The sequence below is a fragment of the Argopecten irradians genome, chromosome 5 (assembly GCF_041381155.1).
Source record: "Argopecten irradians isolate NY chromosome 5, Ai_NY, whole genome shotgun sequence".
Classification (NCBI taxonomy): domain Eukaryota; kingdom Metazoa; phylum Mollusca; class Bivalvia; order Pectinida; family Pectinidae; genus Argopecten; species Argopecten irradians.
The window spans coordinates 41,567,062-41,592,299 of NC_091138.1; the positions used below are offsets into that span (position 1 = coordinate 41,567,062).

Sequence of the window (25,238 nt, forward strand, 5' to 3'; positions counted from 1 at the left end):
CACTATTTTGAACTCACTTTTATAATATACTAGTACATACTGTATTTATACAGAAAATTAATAAAATTAAATTCATTCCATATCGTAAGCCCACCCATGTAACTAATTTCTAATGGTGTATGTAATGCTAACTTTGTATCCCATATTTATCCGGAATATAACTCTATTTCTGTTAATACATAACTATCTGGTGATTACATACATAAATGGACTACAAATTCAATTCTAATTTTCATCTTATTTCCGTGATCAAAATCTAAAGAATGAATCATTTCTCTTTCAATTTTTACTATTTCATTATACTTATCAAGTCCTTGCGAAATATATATAAACAAAAAGTATTTTAAACCATTTTTTGATTAAGAGAATAGAAATCAGCCTCCAAAATATCAAATTATTGGTAAAATTGGGACTCCATTCTTAATGTTTCTTTTAATTCCAAAGGGGGAGATAATCTAGTGTAAAGAATTCCATTGAGAAACTTTCGGCTACCAATAAAAAGTTTTGGTTATTTACTATAAAGTGACAAATTATTGACCATCATTTCTCTTCTTCTCTGCACTTCTCAAAAAGGTTTTTGACTGAAGTGGAAAAGAGAAACAGGAATTGTACTATAATTACCCATTCCAACAAAAACTCCAATGTCTGCTAGACAAACATTTGTGCATGTGATTTGTTCTATTTCTCCTATAAGGAATGCTTATATATTTAAAGACATTGAAATTCAAACTTAAAATAATGGTTAGAAAAACATTTGGCAGTTCAATTTGGTTGTCGTGTTGTGTGATAATTAGTACATAAAGATGAAGGATGCTTGTGTTTGTGCAAGAGCTTAAATGAATCCGTATTTGTAACTTCGGTAATCGATCAGTTTGACATCAGCAAGGACACCTCAGCAGTTTCCATTTTCCCGATTAAAGCAGTTATAGTTGCTATAGCGATTATGTTGACTTGAGTAATCTTCTTGTGAAAGCTTAGTTGTATGATATTTAGGAGAGCTGTTCCATCAGTGGCTGACTGGCTGATGGCATTCACAAACAATCACTTAATCCGGAATGACACCTCATAGGGTGTATTAAAAGCAAGCTCTCAGGAAAGTCTTTACTGTTCAGTTTGATTATTTTAACGTTCTATTAACAGCAAGGGTCATTTAAGGAGTGTAAGGTTTATGTGTTGGAGAAAAGCCAGAGTACCGGGTAAAAACCACCGGCCAGCAATCAGTATCTGGCAACACTGTACCTTTACATAAGCTACAAACTAACAACCCAGAGGTAGAGGGTTTGTAATATGTCGGGACATCTGAACTACTCGGCAACTATCATCACTATATATATATAATACTTTATTCCATATTTTTGCAGCCTATGTCTTCAATGAAAAATTTAAGCAGATTTAACATTTATCATCAGAATTGCAGAAATGTATGGTGTAATATGGCAGCGAAATTTAATATTGGTTTAATAATCAGTTTAAGAGTAATTATGTGATGCATGCTGATACTACTTATGTTTATCTAGCGTATTTATGTATATAGATCATGAAAATGATTGATGTATTCTACTCTATACCATTTCTAGCTCCCAATTTAACACTAGTTTAACCTTCACACTGTAATACCATGTTATCATGCATGTGTTTGTATGCAATCAAAAGAACAATTTTATCATCTTGATTATTACCGTAATTACTTTCATATTTCAAAATACACATTAAAGTTATTATACATCATTGAACAGGATAGTAAATCATTTAGTAAGTGAATAGGCTTTCTCACAGCAATATAATGTCTTAAGAAAGTTGTGAAGAAGCATATCAAAGTAAGAATATCTTGGAAACATTCATACCATATTCGACCCAAGAAGCACCCAGGGAGTTTAGTAAAAACTACTGCAAACCTATACAGTTTTGGTACTTTGGGTCTTATGCCCTGGCAATTGAAATGAGGGCTCAAAGAGGGGACGGATGCTTATAGGGACATGGACGCTTATTGGGTCGAATATGGTAACTATGAATTATTAGCTACATACAATGATGTACAAAAACAAAGAATATTCAACAACAATGCAGATATTTACCATTTCCAAACTTATGATAAAAAACAGATGATATTATTAGCTCACCTGGTCTGAAGGACCGAGGTGAGCTTATGGGATACCGCAGCGTCCGGCGTCCCGGCGTCCGGCGTCCGGCGTCCGGCGTCAGGCATCCGTCAACAATCGACTTCTTCTCCATAACCGCTGGTCGGATTTCACAGCAAAATTTGACTGGTAGCATCCTTATGGGCCTACTAACTGAAAATTGTACAAAATGATAGGGCTGATCTCCGGGGGGCCTGAGGGGCGGGGCCCAAAAGGGGGTCAATTTGGCTATTTCCATATAAACGACTTCTTCTCTGAAACCAAAGCATGGGATAGCACCCATAATGCAATGTAGCATCCTTATAGGTTGGGGATTCAAAATTGTACAAATGATGGGGCTGACCCCCAGGGGCCTGAGGGGCGGGGTCAAATGGGGTCAATTTGGCTATTTCCATAAAAACGACTTCTTCTCTGAAACTAAGCAAGAGATAGCACTCATAATGCAATGGTAGTATCGTTGTAGGGTGGGGATTCAAAATTGTACAAATGATGGGGCTGACCCCCGGGGGGCCTGAGGGGCGGGGTCAAAAGGGGTCAATTTGGCTATTTCCATATAAACGACTTCTTCTCTGAAACCAAGCATGGGATAGCACCAATAATGCAATGGTAGCATCCTTATAAGGTGGAGATTCAAAATTGTACAAATGATGGGGCTGACCCCCCCGGGGGCTTGAGGGGCGGGGTCAAAAGGGGTCAATTTGGCTTTTTCCATATAAATGACTTCTTCTCTGCAACTAAGCGTGGTATAGCACCCATAATGCAATGGTAGCATCCTTATAGGGTGGGGATTCCAAATTGTGCAAATGATGGGGCTGACCCCCCGGGGGCCTGAGGGGCGAGGTCAAAAGGGGCCAATTTGGCTATTTCCATATAAACGACTTCTTCTCTGAAACTAAGCATGGTATAGCACCCATGATACAATGGTAGCATCCTTATAGTGTGGGGATTCATAATTGTGCAAATGATAGGGCTAACCCCCTTGGGGCTTGAGGGGCGGGGTCAAAAGGGGTCAATTTGGCTATTTCCATATAAATGACTTCTTCTCTGCAACTAAGCATGGTATAGCACCCATAATGCAATGGTAGCATCCTTATAGGGTGGGGATTCATAATTGTGCAAATGATCGGGCTGACCCCAAGGGCCTGAGGGGCGGGGTCAAAAGTGGTCAATTTCCATATAAATGATTTTTTCTCTGCAACTTAACATGGGATTACGCTCATAATGCAATGGTTACATCCTTATAGGGTTTGGATTCAAAATTTGCAAATGATGGGGCTGACCCCCCGGTGGCCTGAAGGGTGGGGTCAAGAGGGGTTTGATTTAGCTATTTCCATATAAAACGACTTTTTCTCTGCAACTAAGAATGGAAGAGCACTTATAATGCAATAGTAGCATCCTTATAGGGTTGGGATTTGAAATTGTACAAATGATAGGGCTGACCCCCTGGGGGCCTTAGACGGCAATAGATGCGAGGTCAAAAAGGTCAATTAGGCATACTACTTTCATATAAATTACTTTGTCTCTGAAACTATGTATTGGATAGCATATTTGTATGGTATCAATAGCATCATTGTATGGTTGTGATTCAAAATTAAACTTTGGGAGTCAATTTTGCTTATTTTTTCTAATTGTCAGAGTCTTGTGATAATTACTAACAAAAAAACCAGGTGAGCGATACAGGCCTCTGGGCCTCTTGTTTATATTTTTGCCTTAGTTTTAACTCGAGTGAAAACAAGGGTTAATCATGGTTTGTACATACATATCAGTGGACCATGTGTGTTTATAACTCTCTTAAGCTGGAGATTATGGGATTAAGGGAGATAATCTGTGGCCTCTCTCAGATTACCTACTACCTGTCTCTAATCTCCAAACCATATGTTTGGTACCTGTACGCCGATTATAAAATTTAATCCTTCATTAGCCGCGCCTTAACTTTATGACTTCTTCACCTAGTTATAGTCGAAACTACTTATATATTGAGGAAATAATTTATGTTTACACTTGGTTAATATAAGATATACTAATTGGGCATGATCGACAAAGTCTATAATTGTATATATAAGTTATATCAGTAATGCTTCCACTATTCAGGTTAATTAGATAAATATTCCCATTTGAAAAAATTTCAATTTCCTGCCACAAATTTTAGAAGGGAAGGGAGGTAACTACTGATCTCATTTAAAAACAAACTTAAAAAAACAGGAATGCATGCATCTACATGATATTTATTATGATATAAAAATGATGTTGATAAATATTTTTTAATATGTTGCTGATATATATTTATTTAAATGAAGATACACAGAACAAATTCACGATCCTTATGAATACCTGTGAAAATGACCAAGTTTGTTAAGGAAATTAGAAAAAAATATTTGTTAGGCTATTGTATGACCAAGGTATCGTTGATTTATTTAGTGTCCCATTTATTTATTGTACAGAGCTTTACTACCAATAAAATAATGTTTCCTTATTTAAGCTTGATAGATCGTGGACAATATTAATGACAAAAGAGGTGTTTTGTTGAAACGTTTTAAGTAACATGTATTAAATCTACGTCAATAGACTCTGTATAAAATATCATCCTATGAATTTCCTGGTATCAATTTATATATATAAATTCTCATACGAATCTTTACTTTCATGTGAAGGGCACATAATCACAAATTATTGTTCTGTTGTAGACTACAGAGAGTTGATTATTCTGCGTTAGACTAAGAGATTAATTCTTGTTTATATTGATGTTTTTCAGTGTCAGCCGAAGATCAGTCGCTGCAGCCTTACATAACAAGTGAGTTTATAGTCTGTGGGGAGTGTGTGTGTGGAGGGGGTGGTGGGATGTTAGTCAAAAGAAATGTCAGACAGCCAATATACTGCATAGCGCGTAAATTTTGTAGGAGACTTAATTTCGCTATATTCACAATTTGCCTGAAATCTGTGAATTCAAAACACCAGCAAAATATGTTGAATGGAGTTGTAAAAAAGTCTTAACTGTACATATAGAGGAATTAATGTATCGTGAAATCTAAACTGTTAAAAATAATCATATATACCTTGTTTGTTACTATGTAATGCTCTCCATTTCTCCATAGTCCTAATTCGATCATAGCTGCTCTTCCGTGGTGTATTCTGGGTAAATGGGTACTTTTGAAAAGGCCTTGTCATAAAACATGTTCAAACAGTTATCCATTCATTATTATTTTATGAAATAATGAAATCCTAAATATTTTGTGATGTTTTTTTCCAAAGTGCAGTTTTAGTGAAAAAATTTTGTAACACTGACCAAAGTCAAAATAGTGTATACATATTGAAATGTATTTTCGCTAACTCTCTGTTTTTGGTGTTTATTTCAGTAACCATTATTCACCGAAAAGCCGAAGTCCTGTTCCAGACGACGAGGTATTGGCCGATATAGACGGCAGTTTTAACCATCTCAACGACAAAGTAAGTTAGAATCTAAATCCCTTAATTTTAAACTGTTGGAATATTACATGAGTTGCTCCCTTACTTCAACTTGGAAAAAAACCTCAAAATTCTGATTTTAATACTAATATGGTATCTCTTTCAACAGGTACAATTACTGGAAAGTCAGATTTTACAATTAAACGAAGAAAAGAACAAGTCATTTTCAGTCCAGTCCAAGCTGAAGGACGAGAATAGCTTACTCATTGAAAGGTAAGCCATATTTTGTTAGTTATTTTCGAAATTGAAATAGAATCATCTTATTGTTTTGCAAAAGAGTGTATATGATAACAGCCTTTTCTTCATAACAAGGGTTTTCAATCTCAGATATCTTATTTTAGTTTATTACTCATATTGGTATTTATCATGAGTTGTTTTATTCAGAAAATGGATTTCATCACCATCAACTATCAATTTTAAATGGTGTTTTACATGGAATTTATAAATACCGGTACAGTGTTAATGTCAAGATTTCATACCCAAAAAGTAAAGGTGGAAAAAAATGTTTTGAAATCAGAATACAAAGACAGATAGACATAAATCAAAAGGCTGAATATTTTAATAAAATAGTATTTAAGAGATATTTATCTTGCTGTAAAAAGCGATGCTTACATATTTGTTTTAAAATCTGATTGAAATACTTAAAATCCATCAGAATTTAATATTTTAAACATATCTATGTATAAGATCGTAGAAAAATATCAGTGAGTTAAGTTTTATGATTTTCACTCATTATATGGATTCCACCTGTATTTTGTTTTCCATAGTATTGTGGACAGGTAAGAATGGTGTAGCACCTGTTAATGATGTGTAGTGGGATTCTGTAGTGTTGTTATGTTGCTGTGTTTAGGCAGAATTTGGATTTTATTATTTATTAATGTCTTATTACAAGGTATATATTTTGTCATTTCAAAACAAAAATCTCTCTGGTCTCATCTTAAAACATCATAGCTGAGAATATTCCTAAATAAATCAATTCAAGTCTTGCTAGATTTGATTCATCGTTAGAATTATCTTTTCGTAATTTATCAAATTGTTATAATTCTCAACTGAATAGTCAACACATTAATGGATAGCCAATTATTTTCATGGGGATGATATTTCCCCCTTTTTTCACACCAGAAAATAACTGGCTATGCTAGGATTTCAATATTGAATAGTATGTTGTCATTCTTATAGTAATTTTCTGTTTAGACTGTTCATTTTTGAAATTTTAAGTCTACAGTTTTGACAAAACATCTGCCTTGTTTGTAACTGTGTTAGCTGCTTGGTACAGGATTTTACTGCTCTGTAGAACTTAATTCTCTCTAAATATTTTGTTCAATCTGTTGTTTGTGCCTCTGTCTTAGCTGATTTATTAACTTTAAAAGTAATCAACTGTTTCTATTGCCTAGCTCAATATCTAACTATGGCTGATTTCTATGCATTTTCACATATATACAATTGTTTTATAAGCATAAATCCAAATATACTCTATAAATAGCTCAATACATGTAGTAGCAATCACTTTTATTAACTTTAAATTGAGGAAAACAATTTTGTTTAGATGAATCTTGCTGCATTGTTAGAGAAAACATCCATTTTAAAAAAATGAAATGTTGAGGTATTATTTTTGGGAGGGGTCTTATTTATGAAAGAATAGAAATAAAATTGAATTCTTAGTAAATGTTATAAAACATTGAAATGTATCAGATCATGCAATGGAAGTTGAGAGATTTGCCATATTGGTATTAAAAAAAATATGCTTCAAAAAGAAGGTAAATATTTGGTCAAAAAATTCATGCACCTGTTTCATAAGAACAAACAAGATTAGCTGAGTTAGCTCCCTTGTACAGTTTCCCCAACACTCCCATTTTAAGGCTTAATGAAGAAGATCAATAGAGTTACTTCCCCTATATGACTTGTGTTTCACACAATAATAGATGTAGTATGATTAAATGTTTGGGTATAGACTGTGATATTTTCTTTGTTTAATTTCTTACCTGGTCAGGGTGGTTATAGAAAATAAACAGCATAATAACAACTATTACTTGTTTTCAGAATTGATTTATCACTTTCACATACACAATATAATTATCAGGCAATTAACACAAGCTAAAAAGCCCACCAGGAAATGTTTAAAAATGCATTGAATTTTACCAAATATTCAATACCTAGCCAACAACTAAATTTGATTTTACACTTTTGTATTAACAGTTTTTGATTACTTAATGACTTGTCAAGTTTCACAGTTGATGGTTATTTAAGGATGCGCCAGGTTTGGGTAGGAAAGAAAAATCTGCTTGTGTAATATAACAATGCCAGTTAATGAGATTTACACAGGTGTTAGACAAAGTCAGTCAGATACAATAGATAACTCACCTGGTGCTTTTATCATGCAATGTTATATAACTGAATAAAAAAAGCAGTATATTTTATAGGTATAAGTATAGGTGATAATGGCAAATTCTATTTCATGTGAATGTATTGAAGTATGAAAAGTAGATTGATTGGCACACGTCAGATCAACAAAGGAATACAGGGATGTTTATTTAGAAAATCATGGCCAGTTTATTTCTTGTTATTTAACGAGTCAGTTAAGCTTACTAATTAATCCAATATAACCAGTTTTGTAAATGAGTGTATCTACCAATGAAACAAAGAGAAGATTTTTAAAATTTAAGCATTATCTATCAGATTCCTCCATTACCCAGATATTAATTAATATTAGCAAGAAATGTCATTAAATGTGCATGTAAGAAATTGTTCTTGGAATGTATATATGCTGCCTGAAGTTTGAAATGTGGCTTTTATTTGATCATATAGGGCTGCATTGGCATGCTATTGATATCCAATCAGGTTATATTTGTGTCAAAGTTAATATTCTGTACATATAGAGTGTAGTATATAAAAATTTAATCTTCTCTAGGATTTCATTAACTCTTCCACCCCTGAAGACGCATTTAGAACCTTCTAAATCAAAGACTAGACCAGTCCATTATGAATTCTTAGGGTTGAATGGGTTATTGAGCTTGGGCCTGCAGAGCTAAGTTACTGGTGATCAGATTAGTATTGTTTTGTTGAACATGTATGAAAATTTTTCATTTATTAATAAAAAAATCAACAGTACTTTACAACGTGTACTAATACTTTACTATACGCTATTTTCTTACACGCTCACTTGTTTTCTTAAACTTTTGCTTGTAATCTTCTGGTTAAATTCACAATAACAGTTACTGTTTTTTGTTGGTGTTTTGTTAAACTGTTCCTATCACTTGCAAAATATACTTAATTAAAGCATGTTATTAAGATTGTGTTGATGATGAAGACTAAATCTCTTGATATTTCTTAATCCACTTTTTAAAATGTTTTTAAAATCCATTTACTGCTATGAAATAAAAAGTCTGTTTTCATTTATGACATTTTTTGAAAATTTTGCTTGTTATTTTCCTCAACTTCTCATTTGAATGCACATCTTGTACAGTTAATAGCATCAGGTGTTCTTTAATTCTTAATAGAAATATTATGCAGAATAAATGGGTTTCGAGATACCAAAACAATGTTGGCAGCATGTGATTAGTCCTACCTTCCGACCATTGACATAAAAAAAAATCATGTCAAATTTGATGTCATATTGCATTATAATGTATGACTTACAGACGGTAACCTTACTATATCAACATAATTTTGATAGCTCGAATCCAATTATTGAGAAACATGTATTAGATTAAGATCTTTGAAATTACAATCTTTACACAGAGTGCATTCATTAGAAGAACAACTCAAGGATGTCGAGTTAAAATCTGACGAGCGAGTTTTTGACGAACAGAAAAAATATAAAGAAATCATGGTGAGTGTTCTAAATTTCTACAACTATTCAAATTTCTCCAACATATTGTAAATACTAATTTTAGTGGTAGTTTTTTTTACACTTTTCGCTGTCTTTGAAGCTTTAATTCATGCACAGTACTGAATTTTGTAAAAAGGGTGTTTGTGGTATTGAACCATTGAATTGGGCTAATTTATATCTGCAATTATAAATCATTTTTTGCAGATTTTTCGTATTTGTGTTATAATTTAACTGCACTAAAATAGGTACATTTACAGTAATCTACGGACATTTGTTGTTATAGGGATGCTATTATTGTCTCTGGAGCCTGTGTTTAATTGAGCTTACCTTTATAATCATGGGCTATTTACGATAATGAATATCATACTTTCATAATTTCATCGCGCTTAATGATTTTAACTATAGATATTGTAACGGAAAATTGTACACCAAAAGTCACTGTTAATTATTGTATACTTATATGATATGGACATAGAGGCTTACAGCTTACATCGTCATTTTTCGTATTAAATCAAATTAAATTGATTAGGAAATTGTCTTGACCATAACTTGGATAATCCAATGACATCAACTCTCACACAAAATTATTTCAGTATTTTCCTTCATTTCCTTTCATAAGTTTATTTAATTGCTATGAAAACATTTTAGGTATCAGAATTGGAGGGTATTGACCGTAACAGGAAATTGTATTTTTACTTTCACAATACAATGATATTTACCGTAACAGCTGGTAACTGTAAAATTGCCATTGACTACTCAATGTTGTCTGAGCAAATCCTGATAGTCCCTAGGGTGTCACTGTAAAATCCTGATAAGTTCCTTGGGAGTCATTGTCTGCACAAAGGGTCAATTCTGCACCCCACTTCCTGACCCTAATACAATAACTAAAGTAACAAAAGCTGAAGTCGCTGAACCATGAATGTCAACACCTGAGCTCTGTGTTAGTGATGGGTGCTCACTTTCTGGACATTGGTCATCAGTGGCTGACCAGACAGAGTAGGGGTATGTTTGGTTATGAGTATAGGGCCATACAATAGGGACTGTATCATGGGGCTGCAGCTGTCTTGGATGTTTTTCACAAAGGACCACAGAGCAACTAGGGATGATGTGTGTCTGGACATCAATCACAATATCACTAAATCTAGAGTAACAGAGAGAGGGGTCTCTAAACCTAGAGTAACAGAGAGAGGGGTCTCTAAACCTGTACCAGACACAGGGGGCTCTAAAAGGGCTGCCCAGTCCCCTCGTCTATATAATGGCTGGGAGGTAATGTGCATTTTAATAAGTCTGTTTGCAATTAGTTTACTCCAAACTGGCCATTACTGGTCACATTTTTTAAATCTTGATCTATATTTATACAGAAATGTTTTATGTATTTGACATGTGCGATAATCAGGGTATGTATATGACTTACAGATAATTAGTACCACAGTGCTAATCATTTATTTTCTGTATTCTGCGATATTTTTATTAATTATCATATTTTTGCTGCTTTCCCGTATCTTTGTATGTATCTGTATCTTGTTTGTATATATATGACCACTTTGCTTATACCAGTCAAAATACAAACCTTTCCGAGTTTAGAGACTAGACCAGTCCATTATGAAATTTAAGGGGTAAATGAATTCCATTACATTTCTAGAGAAAAATTAAAAGTTAATTGATAACAATTATATTGTTAGACTTTATATATTCATGAATTAAAGAAATTGGAGCAGTACAGGCCCTCTTTGCCACTTGTTCTATACAAGTTTACTAATTATTTTACAACTGTCTTATAAAATGGCTAGAAATATGGGATGTTCCTTCACTATCTTGGTCGTTTATATGATATGGAATCTATATATATGTCATTTACGTAGGTAATGGAAACCTGGCGAGTCATTACAAACCTATTAGTTTTAAGGCATTGTCCGTAATATGATATAAAACTATTGATTAATTCCTGTCAGCTGTAGAATCTGCTTCATGTATATATACATCACCTACATGCAAATTGGATCAGTTCAAAGCATGTATCATTTTCTCATTATCGAGAAGAAAATTATATATTACGGGCCACATGGGACTTTTGGATGTGTTGTACTTGTTTCTGTGCCTTCTCATTAACCTTACAAGTTTCTTATCAATAATTATGGTAGGTCGTATAACATTATGGACAGGTAGATACGTAGGTATATTGTAAATGTAGGTGCTCGAAGGCAAAGTTTGGTTAGTATACACATTGATCCGGCGATGGTAGCAGGAACTTTAGGTAGCATCATGGCCGCGTCATATTCATACTAGAGGAAGTGATCTTCAAGTGATGTAAAATTGTTAAATTTCTGATTTTGTGATGATTTAAGTAAAATGATACTGAATAAGCATGGCGTGAACAATTCTATATGCAGACTTTATAAAAACTTATCTTTGTTACAATTAATTTTCAGATTGATAAGAAATGTCTCTTATCAGTAACAAAGTGTGTTGGACCTATACATGTTAAATTTGTTTCTGTGTTGGTTTCTGTATCAGAACACCTGAAGTGTTGGAGCTGTAATGTTATATTTAATGTTAATGTGTTATTTCTGTGTTTCAGTCTCGGAAGGACCGAGAGAAGTCGGATGAGATGGAGTATGTTACAAGAAGGTGATTATGTTCATTAATTAGTTTTGGTTGATTGGGATGAAAATTGGAAATTATTGAATATTACCATTTAGGGACGTACCAGGTTTATAGTTAGAGGAAAGCCAGAGTACTCAGGGAAAAACCACCAATCTACAGTCAGTACATGGTAACTGACCCACAGGGGATGAAAACTCACAAACATACTGATGAAATTAAGCTTATGCACAGCCAATGTGGTCCCCTTGTCTTCAGTCAGGTTCTGACTTTGGGTCAGTTGTTTTTCTCCAGGTACTCTGGCTTTCCTCCATATTCTAAAATGGACATGTCCTTAAATGATCCTTGCTATTAATAAAATCTATATCAGAACCCTAACCTAAGTTATCAATAAAAAGCATGCACTATGAATAATGACACAATAACAGTGTCTTATTGAAAAATCTTGATAACTTACTAAGACGAGGCTGAAGCAGCTGTGACGACGTTAATCCTCGCCATGTGGAAATATTGTAACATGTCGGTATATAAGGATACAGGAATGTATATTTAGCATACACTGGTGTGTTACAACTGTACAATGTACTGTGCCCAATACCATACAGGTAACTTGTTCAGGTAATGAGAACAGGTATCACTTGCTAAGACTCTGTGACATGTGCGAGGAGTAGTGATGGCTGCCACTGGTTCTGGTGGCCGTCTGCTGCCTCCAGTTTGTGATGTAGATCACTGTGATCGCTTAAATTTGCTTTAGACTTGTTTGTGGACGTTATATGTCACTTACTGGTCATCCTGTAGCACAAAATGGCCACATCCAATTAAAGGCTGTGTTTCTGGAGATTGTGTACTAGTCACCATGTAGCACATAATGGCAGCTACTGAATAAAGGCTATGGTTCTGGAAGTTGTGTGGCACTTACTTGTGGCTCTGTATCTTCTGATGGCCGCTGTGTCTAGAGCCACCACCTTGATTTTGAATTTGACGGTTACTATTTTAGAGACGTTTTTTGCGACAGCAATCGAAAACAGAAATTCAAACGGATCTACACTTAAATTGTTAAGTGGGTTATGACATCTGATCTTGTTATTCTTTAGAAATTTAGTTCATTTTACAATATCCTAAATGTTGTTATTGCAGTATGTATTAATTTTCTCTGGTATTGTTTTTTCAGGCTCCAAAACTTAGAAAGTGAATGTGATCAACTAAAACAGGAAAATCCTAAGTTACGACTGGACGTAGAAAGGTTACGAAATGTAAGTCAGAAAACAAATAAAACAGATTGGTATCTATCTGTATATCACCATATACTTTGTAAAACATTTTGGGTGTCGTAATGAAAGGTTTTGGTATATGAATTTAATTTGCAGTTTTTGTTCCTCGCATTATAAGATTCTACTAATCAGTAATTAGACATCGCGAAATTTGCCGGTCCGACGGATATGTCCGGCAAAATTTGACTCGGACTGCTTATTTTAAAATCCGGTCTGGACCAACTGTCCGGCAATTATTGAGTACTGGAAGTCGATAGAAATGGCGCCTCTGAAGTATTACACAGGTGCCGAACCTGGCAAAAAAAAGATACATTAGATAATCATGAAAACAGCTGCCTGGATACTAATAGCAGGAAGTTATGTTTACTTCAAAAATTCACATTTATGTCCGGTCCAGTAAAGTCTAGTTCAGTCCGGCTTACTCACAGTCCTTGCCGGTCCGAATGTCCGGCCATTTTTTTTCAACTTTCGCGATGTCAGTAATTTAGCTGCGGTTTCTTGATATTTTAACTTTTACGCACACCATCTTCTGATAAACTTAGAGGTAAAGTTAATTAGGGAAAAAAATTGAAAGTATGATTTCATTTTGCAGGAAAAAAGAGAACTCCAAGAGAAACTTTCAGAAACACAGTCAGACTATAACACGTTATTAGCAGAACATGAAGACTTTAAACGTCGATCAGAAAGGGAGAGAGAGACAACTGGACAGGTAAGGGGATGAGGTGTCTACAAAGGAGAGGAGAAGTGGGGTGTCGTGGGGGGTAGGTAAGGGGGTGAGGTGTCTACAAAGGAGAGGAGAAGTGGGGTGTCGTGGGGGGTAGGAGGGGGTGAGATGTCTACAAAGGAGAGGAGAAGTGGGGTGTCGTGGGGGGTAGGTAAGGGGGTGAGGTGTCTACAAAGGAGAGGAGAAGTGGGGTGTCGTGGGGGGTAGGTAAGGGGGTGAGGTGTCTACAAAGGAGAGGAGAAGTGGGGTGTCGTGGGGGGTCTTCAGTGGGAGAAGTCATCCAGTCTAATTACCATATTCATATCTCAAGATGAAGAAACCATTTGAAAATGCAATCAAGAGCAATCTCTGAGCAGTCTCTGAATGAATTCGTGATTTTTTTTCATAAGAAAATGGGGAAAACATTTTATATATTTTATTTGAAAAGATCATCTTTTCAGACACAATTGCAAATACATATGATGCCCATAATACATACCATCATGGGCAAAATCAACATGCCCCCTTCTGAGTGTTTATATTTTTGTAGAATTAATTACAAGGGAGAATTCATGATTGAGTGGTCTCCCTTTCCTTTTATTGAAATCAGACTGCTCCTTCACAGGGACAGCTAACTGAAGTTTGTCCATAGCTAAACATTACTTTTAATGAAAGCACAAAAATAAAACAATTGAACCAATTAATATAAATTATACTAGGTATGTTTGTAATTGTACTTATATTTTAGCACAGTCAAATTTTAATGCAAATGCAAAAAACTGTCAATTATTAGCTCACCTGGTCCAAAGGACCGAGGTGAGGTTATGGGATACCGCAGCGTCTGGCGTCCGTCAACAATCGACTTCTTCTCCATAACCGCAAGTCGGATTTCAACAAAATTTGACTGGTAGCATCCTTATGGGCTACTAACTGAAAACTGTACAAATGATGGGGCTGATCCCTCGGGGGCCTGAGGGGCGGGGCCAAAAGGGGTCAATTTGGCTATTTCCATATAAACGACTTCTTCTCTGAAACCAAGAATGGGATAGCACCCATAATGCAATGGTAGCATCCTTATAGGGTGGAGATTCAAAATTGTACAAATGATGGGGCTGACCCCCCGGGGGGCCTGAAGGGCGGGGTCAAATGGGGTCAATTTGGCTATTTCCATAAAAACGACTTCTTCTCTGAAACTAAGAATGGAAGAGCACTTATGATGCAATGGTAGCATCCTTATAGGGTTGGGATTTGAAATTGTACAAATGATAGGGCTGACCCCCGGGGCCTTAGATGGCAATACATGCGAGGTCAAAAAGGTCAATTAGGCTACTACTTTCATATAAATTACTTTGTCTCTGAACCTTTGTATTGGATAGCATATTTGTATGGTATCAATAGCATCATTGTATGCTTGTGATTCAAAATTAAACTTTGGGAGTCAATTTTGCTTACTTTTCTAATTGTCAGAGTCTTGTGATAATTACTAACAAAAAATCAGGTGAGCGATACAGGCCCTCTGGGCCTCTTGTAATTTATCAGGGCAGTTGTGCATATTGTTGCTTCAATATTGGAAATATCCTTTTGTAAAATTAAGCGTTGTACATGAATTACCCATAAGGGCTTCAAAGACAGCTGGAAATGCGCTAAAATAAAACTACTGCTAAAATAAGTATGTTGACAGTATGTATGATGATGAATTTTTCGTTTCCAGTTATTGGACGAGTTAGGGAAGGAACTGGGAGAACTCCGACAATTTAAAATAGAAGTGGACTTACATCGGCCGCGTGGGGACAGCCAGGGCGAGTTACCTGGACGATATCACGCACTTCAGACTGAAGTGACCCGATTAAAAGAGGTAAGAACATGCATGACATTGTCCCCGCTGTCTGGCTTTCACCATTGTTTTGACCACTGATTTTGGTTGTGTTTGAAAGGTTATATATATTACACACATGTTGTGCTAACAGTGTTTTGAGGTCAGGATGCATCTCGGTTTGAGAGAGAAAAATCATGATATATTTGGTGACAGATTATCACATATATGGTATAATGAATCGCATTAGTTTGGGTTAGTTATTGGCTTCAGGCTACTAATAGTTTAAAAATTCACATATATATGTAGTTTCTTTTTCAATTTTGATAATGTCTGATTTCACTCTTTTAAATCGGGGTCAAGAATTAATTTGGTTCAATGGTTTTTTTCCGGTTTTAATGTCTGAAGAAAATATGATAAAAAAAGCTTTGAAATAAATTGGCATGAAATTTGATTCAAAAGATAGAAAGCCTCTGTCAGAGTTTTATAAAACTAAGAACTTTAAGCCTTGAATAGTTTAGACAAATGTAGAAAAAACAACATTTGTATAAAAAAAAATTGGAAAGGATATTACTTTGCTAGATCAATACACCTTGATGTTTCAACTTTTCTGTATATTTCTTCTGATAATATCTGATCTATAAATATATATTTAATTATGTACGTGTACAATTGGGTCTCGGTTTTGATATCCGTACAATTTTCATTACACAAGGCGTTAACAGTTGAATGGAGGACTTTAAGCAAGGTTTGTATTTCCATAGTGGCTGAATGTTGTATCTATATACAGGATTATCTCCCCTCTCTTCTTAAACTGCATCTTGACTGCTTCTGGTGATGTTGTTAACTGGTTATAGACGTAGAAACAATGACCGTAAAACACTGAACTAGCACTCTATGAAACAGCTCGTCGTTGTTTTGTTTGCCGATTTTATTTCTAATATTTCAGCTTATTTTTTTTTTTTATTACTGAATGAATATAAATTAAGCACTCGCATTGCACAGGATTGCATGTGTTATTTGTTCTTGCGCTTTATAAATAATCTGGAAATAGATTTTTAAACTAACCAAAATTAATTTTGTGTAGGTTAGTGAAAATTATTGTGGTTTTGAAGAGGCCACAGAGGATCAAAGTATCTCTAAAGCTGTCTATCTCTGGGATATGAGTTTGAAACCTCCTCTGGTATATTTGATACAATCTCTGCACTAAGTCAAGCTTAATGTTGTTTTTATGTATAAATATATACAGACTTGCTTTTTTCTACCTCCTAAATCTGGCAAGTTCTTAGAACAAAAGAAATAGAAACCATATTGTTGCTTTTAAATTATGTAGTCACAGAATTTGCTCCATATATGTAGTCAGTAAGAGGGCAATGGAATAAATTGTATTCTATTCCGAATTTGCATATTACAGAGTTATCTGCACTTGCGGGTAGGTATTGATTGCGACGTCATGTGTTTGGACTGTAACGTCATACATTTCGGAGATAACGACGTGAATTGCGCTCACAAAATAATGACGTCGCAATCAATATCTACCCGCAAGGGAAGTAACTCTGTAATGTGCAAAGACGGAATATACTAAATTGTAAAAACAAAAGATTTCCCATCCTAGCTGTCTGTGTGTATTGATGTATATGTATGTATTTATTTGAATAAAAATATTGTTTAAACTGAACTAAAACTAAAAGATTAATAAGAAAAGGGGAAAAAAGACAAAACAAATCAGCAAGAACATTAATACCATACATAAATTGTTGGTACCAGAATCCAGTTTTCATAAACATTCCTTAACTTTTAAGGAATTCCTTAACTTAAAATTCTCTAAAGGAAAGCAGAAGTTAGGAAAACATATGAAATTAAGGAGCCTTTCTTAAAATCTGTAATGCTTCCCTATGGAGAAATTTAAGGTAAGGGATTTCTATTAGTTAAAGAATGTTCATGAAAATGGACCCAGGTTATTAACATAAACTTACAATGCGTTCCCAATATCTGCCACTGGTTCAGAGTTATCCCCCTTCCTCCTGTCATGGCTCGGGCTCTAACTTCCACCACCCACTCATACGTAGAATTTATCTTTTTTAGTCACTAAAATCACAGCCCTGCTCATATTTTTGTAACTCTTTTCCTTTTTTGGTAGAAGTAGTTGTTTAAAAATAAAATTTGTTTGAAATCTAAAATCAAAAAGGTAGGCTAATTAAAAACTGTCGGATTCTAACAAAGTTTAACATTATTATTTAGGATCTAATTTCCCCTCAGCATTTTAAGCAATATCATGCTGTATTTCCCTGAAATATACTTATTGGTAAGCTTGAAAGCATGTCTGGTGATGTATTAATTTGGTGGATAAAAATGCATGAAGTGTACTTGATTATAATTACCGAGGCCTGTGCATGGGACATAACCATCCAATAAGTACTTTTTACATTGGGATATCAACTTCTCAGCTGTTTTTAGGCAGTTCTTCACTTTTCACCACCATTTTGGAATACAATGAAACCTGTTTATAAAGACCACTCAATGGACAAAGGATAAGATAATAATCTTGACTTAATACAGCAGAGCGGTTTCTATATACAGGTCAAATTATGTAGATAATGCCTATTTTGGAGCCCAGAGCGGTTTCTATATACAGGTCAAATTATGTAGATAATACCTATTTTGGAGCCCAGAGCGGTTTCTATATACAGGTCAAATTATGTAGATATCGCCTATTTTGGAGCCTAAGAAAATGGTCTTAGTATACAGGTGGTCTTTATACAGAGATGTTAGCTAGGGCAGGTTTTACTGTAAGTAAAATAAGTCATATTAATCCGATGTTCAAATGAAAATATTTTTTTTTTTTTTTAGAATTCATTTGTTGAATCCAATATAGCGGGTTGGAGGCCAGATTTGTATTTGCTTGCTTATGTGGAGGACACTGTTGTACTCTTTAAACATATCGGAGATATCTTACAGTTTTTAATTTGTAGATGCTAGAAACTGACATATCAGTGTCCCCAATTTATGATCTGATTTTGTGGATATTTTCATAAACTGATTTGTCTGGTCTTGTATGTGATGATTTTTGATGCTGTGAAACAGCATTCTTAGGTACGCTCGGAGAGCCTGTGCACATCAAAACAATGAAACCATTCCGCGATGAAAATTAAAAATTGTTTTGTTCATTTCACGTATTACTTGATGGTATGAAAAAATAAAACCCAATATTCAAAACCACAGACATAGAATTTGTACATACATATACACCATGGATGGAGTGTTTTAAGTGTTCAGTTGGGACTCTATGATATTTGTATTACTCCGAGAACACTGGTCTCCCGAAAATCACGAACAAAGCCTTCTTCTCTGTCTTTCTCCGCGACAGACTTTCGGTGGATTTTGGATTGTGTATGTTTATTTAAATTTACGTAATTCATGCTAATGATCGATTATTGTAATTAAATGTTTGGAAGGTAACTGCAAAAGAAAGTTCTTATAACGCTTACAAAGTTTTTTGTGTTGGTTGTATTGACGAACTATATATGAGATATTATTGCGCAGTAAAAGTTAATAGTTTTGAGTACGTGCCTCCTCCCTTGATCTGTCACAGGGAGTTCTGTCTCTTGTTTATCGACAACTGCGGTATATTGAAAGAAAAACTCGCGATAAATGTTCTGCACGATAATATCTCACCAACCATGGCCAGTTACTGTTAGGCTTACGAAGACTTGCTAAAGTCTGATACATTACATGAAGTTTTCTTGATGTTAATGGCTAGTGTTCTTGTGAATTTAAAAGAAAGCCGAGTGATATACGTAATGAAATAATGTACCTTTTGGGCAAAAGTATCTGGCCATGATTTATTAGTCAAAGCAACCCATGTTAGTTTTCTAAAAAGGAAACCAAAACATATCCGGAAATGGTAATATTTCTTATGTTATATTTTTCCGAAAATATCCTTCAATGTTAAGTGGATATTAAGATACGAAAATGTTTACTTATTATTTTTTTGTCTTTGAAGAGACATTGTTGAAATTGATAATTTAGCAATTGATAAAGAATTATAAAAAAAATGATACTCAGATTCTGAACGGTTTCATTGGTGTTGAAATCGTTATTTCAAAAATAATTTAGAAATGAAATTTATTACAGTTATTTCAGGATAATAAGTTATTCAACTTATTGTTCTTGAAAAACTTCAAATATCATAAAATAAATACGGTATATCGTAAATATTTTTTTTGTTAAACTCCGAAATTCAACACTGCACACTTATGTATAGTTTACTAAATTTTATATTTAAATGAAAAACCAATTTCTTTATTCCTTTGTTTGAGTCCTTCATTCACAGCATCTATGAGTGGCCTTGGCACTTTGATTACTGTACATCAACTTAAGTTTTTATTATCACTTTATTTTTATTTTATTTTTTTTATTTTTTAATTTTTTTTTTGCGCGTACCAGTCTATTCTCAATGTGTAGTATATTTTATAATTATACAAAAGGAAAATTAAGACGAGACAATTAACAAACCTTCACTTGTTTTGTTTAATAGCATGAAATAGGTCTCCCAAAGATATTGTTCATGGTGGGTTAGTTGTAACAGAAAATAAGTATATCATGTGTTAGCGAAATATATATGTCAGTTTTGTGATATTGAGAATAAAATCAGGTTTGTTGTTATTAATAAAAAAACGAAAACTTTAATGGGTTTCAATACTATTATTGTAGCAGATGATATATTGATTTATATTATATTTGCCTTCATTTACATCTTACGAACTGACTTATTTTAATTAATATTTAGATTAATTAAATAATGAACATAATCCTTGGACGTTGTAGGAGAACAAAGCTCTTCATGACACTAACGAGGACTTGAGTGCCCAGCTACTAACGAACTGTCTGGAGGAGGGCCGCACTTTAATGAAAAACAAGGAGAACTCCCTAGCTGCTGAACTCGACCATCTCACCAAAGAGGAGGTAACTAGCGTCTTAATGAGTTATCTCCCTTACTGGGTTAACTCCCTTGTTTTAAAGTTTAGTTTAACAAGGGATTTTTTTCTAATGTTAAATCATCCTGAGAAGATTTAAGTCACTATAGCACAATTAGAACCTTGTTCAATATTCCGAATGTTTCCCAAAGATTATCCGTTCCCAAATTTTAAACTTTAGAATCAGAAAGTTATAGGAACCAGGATTTCATGATTGAAACCAGTCAACGTAGCAAATACCATTTATAAAACTTAAGACAGATTTTACTGCAATGTCATTTGTTTATTTCATTAAGACCTGCAAACTGCATTAAAATTGGATAACACATTTGAGAGAAAAAAAAACACTCTGATAATCCTTTCTTTACAAGTGTCTGTGAGATATAAAATCATTTTTATATTTATGATTACATAATATAAGTATCTATTTTCAATTAAATAGAAAAAATATTGTTATTGTAATTGTGATCTGCTTTCTTTCTTCAGTTGTTGGACAAGTTAAAGAAGCAAACAGATATAAACATTCGTCTGGAGGCGTACGTCGACAAAATTCTCCTCCGAATTATGGAGATGAATCCCACACTCCTAGAAGTGCCTACGTAGATGTACGAGAGTTGTGGAACAGTGCTTGTGTTTACATTTAACATTGTTTATTTTATTTATTGTTGAAAAAAAAAACTGTGATATCGACAACCCAACATCATATTATGTTGGGACTTCAGAAGTGGCATTGTGTATGCGAGTTGTTCAACACAGGGAATTTCTCTTAACTGTAACTTTGGAGGTGACAACATATACCGTTTTTATTCCACGCTGTGGTGCGAAGGACACAGCACCAGATAAAAAGTGTCCTTGTAGCATTTCCAGAGATGAGAGCACATTTCATAAATGTGGCCTTTATCACTGTATTCTGAGATCTGCTATAGGAGATTTATCAGTGATCATGTGACTAACAAGCAACAGGAAGTTCAATCTTACGCCTGTCATTTTGCTTTTGAGAATGTGCAATATTGAAAGTTGATAATAATATATTGAGAAAAGTTGGACAGTCAGAATGTGTCTTTGACAAAATCTATGTAGACATTCGAAGCCTACCAGTGTATCTGTGTGAAAAAATGTTGAAATATTGGAAAAGATGCATTTAGCTACTTTTTCAAAACAGCATCATTTTAGGTAAAAGATTGTTCTGTATATTCATTATTTTGGACTCATTTCAACCTAAAAACACAATTGAACTCTTCTGGTTTTGAAGCCGGAACCTTTCATACTAGAATACTAGGGATGAACTAGATAGAACCAAGAATGGAATTTAAACTTTAGGTAACTTTAGTACTGAGTTATCCAAGCATGATAACCCATTAATGGTTTGAATTTTAATGCTATTGTTATGAAATAATACTGATAATGTTAGCCAATTTTAGCAAAGTCCCTTGTCGAAAATGACAATAAGCTATTGAGCTATATGTAAATTTGTCATTTAACTGACTTGTATGGAAAAAATAACAGATTTTCTGACCAAATATCAATATATCTGGCGGCCATATTTTCATTATGCATCTCACTCAATGACCTTTTCCATTAAAACCAGAAAGTCTTTGAATTGAAGTGTCTCACTGAAAATTGTTTTCATTTTACTTAATATGCTTGTACAATTGTGAGTGAGATACATAGAAACATATTGCTTAGAATGCCTAATATGATGCTCAAATCTGTATTTTTATACAGCTTTATAAAACCAGTGATATCGAGTCCATTCCATCCCAAATATAAACACAATTAAGTGCAGAATATTTTTTTTTTTTCAGAGAGAAATATATTCAATAAATTCATGAATTTAAAAAAAAAATCATGTAAATGATCGCATGAATTGTTATTAAATTGTTTGTGTGTCATGTTTTATATCAGTAGAAAAATCTTTGTATTTTTTTCATATTTTGATATGCATGTGTCATGAAAGAGCTAGTGGAAGAAGTGTAAGGGAGGTAACTCATATAGCCTTAGTGAAATTCTGAACATTAGTGTAGGTGTAAGGGAAGTAACTCTGAAAGACTTTGGTGGATGTAGGTGAAACTTTGTAAGGGAGATAACTCGTGTAGTCTTAGAGAATTTGTTTGGAGGTATGTAATTTATTAGAGCACAACTTTATAGCCATTTTTCAACTTTTTTCTACTTACATATTCCAGGTTTGTATGTGTGATTTTAAGTAGTTTCTTATTTTAGTTTTCTGTGATGAGCATCTGGAACAAATGTCTCAAAATGATAAATGGAGAAGGCTATACAAAAGTCTTATAGGCTTGATAAAAAATATGCCTTAGTTTTTTGGGGGGTAAATTTGCATTTTTAGTCTATTGTTTAAAATTGATATGGCAAAATTATTTTGGTGTCATTATTCAAACTCAATATGAGGCATCTGAAGCATTTATGCCCTGCAGATTTTTTCACCAAATAATTCTTTTTAATAAGTTATTCATTATTGGACATCAGGCCCAATGAAGTAGTAATTTATTCTGTCTTTGCATTACAGAGAGGTATCAATTGTGAAATCATGATTTTATAAGCAAAACTTTTTCTCATTAAAAAAATGGCAAAACACATGACTTTGAAATCTCACAAGAGCAGATAACTCTTTAAAATGCAAAGACTGAATATAATGACACTAAACACACCTTTTTAGCAAAAATAACCGTATGTCATCGATGACATGTATATTAACATCACTTTGTGGTAGATCTAGTCCAATTTGCTTACAGACCTACGTTTATAAAAATCCTAAGTCTGTATTTTGTGCCATGTCCCATTTTTAAGAAGATTCCATAATTTTTTTGTCATCCGTCAATGTTCATTTTTTCATTGATGTTTTTTAATGACTTTTTTTTATGTGAAATTTTTCATTAGTTATTTTCCGTCAGTATGGTGAAATTGCTTTGTGTACAAGTAGGGTAATTTAGGATTTTGATTGTAACACATCAAGTTTATTGATTTATAAACATGAAAGAAACTATTCAGTAGTTTTAGTTTTCATCAAAACTTTCAATAATTTGTCTAACGATGAAGATTTAGTTGGTTATCAAGAACATATTTATATATAACTGAGTTTGAATTTTCTGTTTTGCAGACATTATATATCAATGATGTAATTTACTTAACTATCTTGAATTTTAGAAATGTTATTAAATTTAAATGAATGGGCAGTGCCTATATTGGAAATTGTAAAATATATAAACATCTATAGATTGATTGTTGAATATATTTATAACTTAAATTATTGACTTCCCGTATAAAATATTACAGACACATTCCTTTCTGCAAGTCAGAACTTTATAACTGGTGAGGTTGAATTGTTATCAATATTTCACAATTCCTTATCAGAAAAAGGCAAATCATGGTGAACAATTGTTAAATTTTCACTCATGCATCTTTTTATTGAAAAATTTCGTAACTTAATAGATTTATATATTTTGACTGAATTACAATATTACTTGGTTAACTTAAATAAAGATTGTTATATGTGAATAGCGGGTATACATTGATGCAGATTCGTCTTACTGTTATCTTTATACAAATATGGATCATGACGATGGTGAAAATGTGCGAAGACTCTGTCAGAACACTGAAATGTTTTGTAATACCTTGGATTATGAGTATAAGATAATGTGTGACCGTCTTATCACAAATATGGCTTCTGTTAATTTTCAGTAAATGAGAGATTATTTCTATTTCGTGGAAGATATGAATACAAAAAATCACTTGTACATGTTAATGAAAAACTAATGAAATATGAAGTCACCACCTTCTCTGTTCAATTCACATCACATAATATGGTATGTCACATGAATCTATAAATGTCATAAAGTGGATCATTTTTACGAGATTAACAAACTATTCATATCAAGACACATTTTCATAGTATTTTCTAAAGAAAGAATGAAGGCAAACAATTGCTATAAAGATTTTTGGTTGTAAAAGTCATCTTTATCATTAGAAAAAAAAATTGTACCACTTTGATCCTATTTTTATTGGTAAAAGAATAATTTCAAATATGACATTTTCATCATTAGAGGAATTCTGTATCATTTTGATCCCATTTTTAGGTCATCTGACCCGAAGGGTCAGGATGACCTATAGTCATCATGTTTCGTCCGTCGTCGTCCGCCGTGCGCCGTGCGCCGTGCGCCGTCCGCCGTCCGCCGTGCGCCGTGCGTTAACTTTTCACATTTTGAACTTCTTCTCAAGTTCTACAAGTGCGATTAGGCTGAAACTTGCGTGAAATGATCCTGACATGGTCCCGACAAAGTGTTGTTATTTTTCGGGTCGATCCGAAATCCAAGATGGCCGCCACAGCCGCCATCTTGAAAACACATTTTGAACTTCTTCTCAAGTTCTACCGGTGCGATTTGGCTGAAACTTGCATGAAATGATCCTGACATGGTCCCAACAAAGTGTTG

General features: G+C 33.9%; 1 protein-coding gene across 1 annotated transcript in view; it reads left to right on the forward strand.

The window, feature by feature from the left end:
- The window catches only part of LOC138324426 (lethal(2) giant larvae protein homolog 1-like), a 78,088-nt gene that overhangs the window by 7,369 nt on the left and 45,481 nt on the right, over nt 1-25,238 (forward strand). Inside the window, exons 6-15 of the mRNA XM_069269491.1 lie at nt 4,891-4,929; nt 5,492-5,582; nt 5,710-5,813; nt 9,339-9,429; nt 12,008-12,057; nt 13,202-13,283; nt 13,894-14,010; nt 15,716-15,859; nt 20,645-20,782; nt 21,280-21,394. Coding sequence (XP_069125592.1) covers nt 4,891-4,929; nt 5,492-5,582; nt 5,710-5,813; nt 9,339-9,429; nt 12,008-12,057; nt 13,202-13,283; nt 13,894-14,010; nt 15,716-15,859; nt 20,645-20,782; nt 21,280-21,394 — 971 coding nt within the window. The remainder of the gene's footprint in view (nt 1-4,890; nt 4,930-5,491; nt 5,583-5,709; nt 5,814-9,338; nt 9,430-12,007; nt 12,058-13,201; nt 13,284-13,893; nt 14,011-15,715; nt 15,860-20,644; nt 20,783-21,279; nt 21,395-25,238) is intronic.